The sequence below is a fragment of the Macrobrachium nipponense genome, chromosome 34 (assembly GCF_015104395.2).
Source record: "Macrobrachium nipponense isolate FS-2020 chromosome 34, ASM1510439v2, whole genome shotgun sequence".
NCBI lineage: Eukaryota > Metazoa > Arthropoda > Malacostraca > Decapoda > Palaemonidae > Macrobrachium > Macrobrachium nipponense.
Genome location: NC_061095.1, coordinates 23888151 through 23894150, shown reverse-complemented (window position 1 = coordinate 23894150; position 6000 = coordinate 23888151). Strand labels below are relative to the sequence as shown.

The 6000-nt window shown below is 35.8% G+C and overlaps 1 protein-coding gene and 1 long non-coding RNA gene across 2 annotated transcripts in view; one reads left to right on the top strand and one right to left on the bottom strand.

Moving 5' to 3' along the window:
- Positions 1–6000, bottom strand: part of LOC135207966 (high-affinity choline transporter 1-like) — a 195761-nt gene that overhangs the window by 37682 nt on the left and 152079 nt on the right. Inside the window, 2 exon segments of the mRNA XM_064239996.1 lie at positions 111–269; positions 1245–1393. Coding sequence (XP_064096066.1) covers positions 111–269; positions 1245–1393 — 308 coding nt within the window.
- The window catches only part of LOC135207968 (uncharacterized), a 251372-nt gene that overhangs the window by 236928 nt on the left and 8444 nt on the right, over positions 1–6000 (top strand). The window lies entirely within an intron of this gene.

Here is a 6000-nt window from a genome sequence, read left to right as displayed (position 1 = left end):
AGTAATAGCTCATGTACGGATCTGCTTTCGAATAGAACGTATACAAGTGCAGCCTTTATACTCCAGGTATATCTGCAAGCAAGCTCCTCTTTACATGAGATATTCCTTACCTGCCACGGGATTCCTCCGAAGAACATAAGTACGTAGTAGTCCGCCCACTGAGCCCATACCCAGGGGGTGTCAGGCGAAATTGATCCAACCCAGTCTGTTTCATTGAGAGCCAGAGAGCCAACAGCCTCATGCTGCATTGCAAAGGGAATAGCCAACCACTGCAAGGAAAATAAATTTGTTATTTACGTTTATAAGAGAAACTCTTGTGTAACCTCCGCGCATTATTTATGGTATTAGAGATTTAAAGGTCTTAACCTCTGTAGCCTGTTTTTAGTTTTTGCGCCCTTTATCTGGTGTCCAAAATGTCCTCAAGATTTGATCATTGCCTTAGTTAATTAAACTCTCTTTATATTAAAGAGTCCGATATGTTGTTCTTGTTATGGCTTCAAGTCGAGACAAAATGAAATGTTGTTAATTCTAGGATACTAGGTCTAACCAATAAGATTTGTGTTTGCTTAATGGCGTTGAGTGTAATGTCTGACCTGTTAAGTAACTGAAACTTTAGCTTTAAAACGATGAGAATGTTTTTTTTATTAGTCATGAAGCTTAAAAAATATTTAATTGCGTGCATTTAGGTATTTTTTTGATTTGCTGTACAATATTTTTAGAAACAATGTTAAAATGCTTAAAACATCGAGGAAAGTTGAAATCAAACTTAGCAGTTTCTAACATCCCGTTCTTGGATATAATTCCGCCATTGGTAAATGTGTTTGAAGTAAACAAAATCAATTATGAAAAACATTTAGTTTGCTAATAATTGAATGAAATAGAAAAACATGTACTCATTTATTTCATATATGTACCTTCAACTGAAGGATATATTTGGCAAAAGATAACTTTCTGTCTAGTTCTCACTGTAGAGGAGTTACCTTCTTTAATTGCACCTTGTATGCAAGAACTTAATGAATCAGACCGTATGGTTATGAAGTTGAATTGGAGAAGATTTAATTCAAATACTAGGAGAATTTTTGGATTTTTTTTCGTAGATTTTCCTTTAAACAGAGTCCATTAGAAACCTTGAACCTCATCAAAATGGATCTGCTTAGGTAACGCCACATTATATGGTAAAAAAAGACCTTTCGCCTTTATTCCGCATCACCCAAGCGTAAGAGAATGCCTTCATTTGTGCTCACCAGACCGAAAATTATACAGAAGAGCTGAATGACGTCCGTATAAGCCACAGAGTATAAGCCTCCGAACATAGTGTAGACGACAGCGATGATGGCTGACAGGATTATAGAGATGTCGTTTCCCAGGTCTAGGATGACGGCTATTGTTGATCCTAAGGGAACAAAGAGAGAAATGAGGGTGATTTAATGAGATCGCTGTGAGTCGGTTCTTAAGGGATTTTATCATGCCACTGGAAGTGAATATAAATATAGGTTTGATTTTTAATTTATAGACGTAAATATAAGGATAAGAGGAACTACTACAGTCGTAGAAAGGTAAAAAAAAAGGGCAAAGAAAGAAAATTGCAGTGGTATAGCCAAGTATGGCCACGTGACGAGAATGGATGGGAAAATAAGGAGGAGGAGGAAGGCAATGCAGATGGAGGTGCCTGGTGGGAGAGAGAAAGAGAGGAAGACCGAAGATCTGAGAGGACAAAACAATTTGGCCAAGAAGACGATGGTGGTTTTTCAACCGAACCAGTTGGAGGAAGGCGGAAAGGAAAACTGCCAAAAACTATCGGACCCCCGGCGTAGAAGTGGGGAAAGATGCAGATAGAAAATAGAAAGAAAAGAAAGAACAAGAACAAAAGAAGAAGAAAAAACTTCAAAAATTAGTAAATTTTTTTTGTTTTAATAATTTTAAAGCCTTTTCCTCGTATTATTTAGCAATGAAAGTTAGCCTGCGTATGGATGCAAGTAAGTGTAGAAAAATGGTGTGGGTTTTCTATTTGGTAATATTGCGTAAAGCAGTAAAATGAAAATACTTTTCTCCACTTGATGTATGATGATATTGTAAACATTATAAAACAGGAAAGACTTTACGAGAAGTTACGTTGTCATAATGAAAATGCATTGTGAAGGTCTGTAGGTGATCACTTTGATAAGTCAACCTCAGTAATCGTATTTATTTATTTTTTTAGTAATTATATCTTTGCGTTTATTTTAGCCTCATTAACTTCATTATTTTTCGATATGGATTGCTACTTGATTATAATTAATAATATATATATATAAATTATAAGTAATATAATATAATATTATAATATAATATACTATGTGGTGTGTTTGTGGTGTGGTGTTGTGTGCGTGCGTGCGGTGTACATACATACGATACATACATACATTCACGTGTCGGTTGGATTATTGAGTAACCAAACTAATATATTTTAATTTTGAAAACATCACTATATATATATATCTTATTTATATATAATATAATATAGGTATATATAGGTATATACTATATATATATAGTGTGTGGTGTATATAATATGGGGAATATATATATATTATTTATTATATAATATATATATATAATAAACTATAGTATTATAATATTAGTAATAGTTCTATATATCTTCTTGCTTCATTCCTATGCTTAAAACCCAATTTTTATATGGGGTCGCCACTTTGCGAGATGAGTCCGTCTCCAGATCGATTTCTTGTCCTGTGCCATCGTTCTCATTTAATACCTTTCCAATTCCATATCTTTCCCTAACAACAATCACACCATCTCTTTCTTGGTCTTCCCTTCTTCCTTCTAACCCTGCAACTTCCGTCCATTTCCATCGTATGTCTTCCAACATGACGTTCCTACCCTTCGTAACAGGTGTCCATGACCATCGAAGCCTTTCCCTCCTGTATTTTCGCTTCGATAATTTCCAGCTAAGCCTTTATCGATCCTCTTATATACTCATTTTTAAATCCTATCTTCCCTTGTTACTCCCCCGACAATCCATTCTCAACATTCTCATTTCTTGCTACATACCATCTTCTTTCTCCTCTGTTTTTTCCTCATACTTGCTGTTTCCTGTTCCATATAACATTGCTGGTCTGACCACCGTCCTATGGAATTTTCCTTCAATTTCAGAAGGGACCGTTCTTGTCCGCAGAGGACCCTGTATGCAGACCTCCAGTTATTCCAATCCTGCCTGAATTCGGTGTCTCACCTCTTGGTCCATGCTTCCCACTATCCCTCTAATGACGGGGACCCTAAAGTACTTTGAACTTCTTGTTACTTTCTTTATTTTCTTCCCCTCATCCCAACCCAATCTTATGCTACTTCCACCGTCCTCAGTAAATACTAGAAACATATTTCTTCGGTTTTTTGATCTGCTTATTCTCCCCCCCCCCGTTCCTGATTCCTTGTTTCCTCCAAAATGTGCTGCTCGTGGCTACCCTCCCAACTCCCTTCCCTCCAACTCTCCTTCCCCTCTGAAACACAAGAACACAGTGGTCATCCCGCGTATACTAATGCACCATGGTCAACTGCCTTCCTCTAACATCCGCTGGTCATTTACATCATCACGATGGTTGAAGAATGAATGGGGTAATAAGTGCTGACCCTCCTGGTGTAATCCAAACTCCTATCTCAAATCCATCCGTCTCTCCAACACTAACTCCTCCACTCTAATGTAATACACCATTTCCTGTATCATCCTCCTGAAATAATTTGTCTTGACAATTACTTTTGATTTTCCGTGCAACCCAATCTTCTGCCCATCAAACATCCTCCATATTTCTTGCCTTGGCACTCTGTCATAGGCCTTTATTTTCAAAGGTCTATGCAATACCAGATGCAGGTCTCGTTGTTTTTTCTCTGAATTTCTCCATTAAGCTGCCTTATGCAAAATATTCCATCCGTTGTGCCGCTTCCCTTCATAAATCCTAACTGTTCCTTCCCTAGTTCTAAACTTCCTCCTCTCAGCCTACCTATCTATTATTTCTTTCCCAAAATTTCTTCAAAACGTGTGAGACATTAGTTTTATACCTCTATAATTAATTACTGCATTCCCTGGACATCACCTTTACCCTTTAAAATGTAGGTATCAAAATATGCTTTCCCCGCCATTTTCTTCTGGTTACTTTTCTTTTTGTTTCGAATATTTTTACCATCAAGAATCATACAATAGATGTCGTTACCCCTTCCTGCTCCTAGGCTTTCCAAACTTTCGACTGGGATTGAAGTCAGGTCCCTGTTGCCTTTCCCCATTCCTCATTCTTTATTAAATAGGTGCTCGGTATCACTTCAATCCCTAGGTAATCCTTTTATTACCATTTCCCTTCGATGTAACATATATTATATATGTATAATTGTAATAATATTATATAATATACTAGTATTATACTATATATATAATATAATAAAACTAATATTATAATGTTATAGTATGTATTGTATATAATTATATATATATTATATATCTATATATATATAATTATATATATAATATATATATAATATTTAACTATATATAATATATAATTATTATATATATTATATATATATATATACACACATATAATATTATTGTTAGCTGAATAAGGCCTTATATTATTAAAGGTACAGAATAATTACGCTTGAATGAATAATGTTGCTAGGCCACATCTAAGAATAGTTAGTCAGGTGAAATGACCTTTGTTAATGTCAGCCAGCGGTAGTATAACATTAATAAGTGTAGTGGAAAACTCATTGGCATCTGTCTTCCGCTGGATATAATAATAAGATATCGCAGATATATCTGTTCACAGTTTTCCCACTGATATATTCAGTGTGTAAATAACGTGAAAAATCATCAGTTCCTCTTCTTCTCTGGGAAGAGTAATGTTATTTTATTACATTCATTGATGCTTAATTAATGAATCCATTGATAAAATAAAAACTACTGAGGCTAGAGGGCTGCAAATTGGTATGTTGATCCTCCACCCTCCAGTCATCAAACATACCAAATTGCAGCCCTCTAGCCTCAGTAGTTTTTATTTTATCTTAAGGTTAAAGTTAGCCATGATCGTGCGTCTGGCACCACTATAGATTCAAACAACACAGGCCACCCACCGGAATGTGGCTGAAAGATTCTTGGGCCACGGCTGAGAGTTTCGTTGGCCCGAGGCTGAGAGTTTCATACAGCATTAAACGCTGTACAGAAAACGCAATTTCCCAGCATATTTTTTACTTGTTTGTTATCGAATCGAAAGGGTTGATTTCTGTCACTCCTTCCGTATGATGGTGTTAAACTCATCATTTAGATTAATTTGTAATTCCGTGAGATAACTGGGTTAAGAAATCTTGTTATTTTATGATCAATATCCGTCTACATACTTCTAGAGAGAAGATGCCGAAAGGGAGATTTGTAACTTTTCATCATTTTCATTAGTTTTCCCGTAAAATGATCTAAATTTTGTATTATTGATTATGAGAGTTTTTAAGAAGCAAAACACGTTGCCTCATGAGTTCAGACAATAAAATTTTATCACGTTAAACATGACGTTTTCTGTCGGCATCATCTTGTGTAGACATTAATCGTCTAAACATCATTTATAAGAGTATGTCGCGCAATTGCGAAAGTGCAATGCAATGCTACCCTTTTTGATGCAGTTTTAGCTGTTCAACTCTTTATGACTTTATTTTTTTATATTTTCAGTAAGTGGCATCTCTTCTCTGCATTTCCCTTTACATCCTTTTACTTCTTAATGAACACCATAGTCTTTGGAAGCTTGAATTTCAAGACAGTGGTCCCCGTGGGCTTGTTCTATGTGATTAGGTTTCATCCACTGAAAAATAATGATAATAATAGAAGAAAGTCGTCATTCTGAACGAAAAATTACCCCATTATGGTTATCGTTATTCCGAACTTGACCCGTATTCATATGGGAATAGCCCAAAGGGCCCCCTGACTTGAAATTCAAGCTTGCAAAGAACATGGTTTCCATTAGGGAGAAG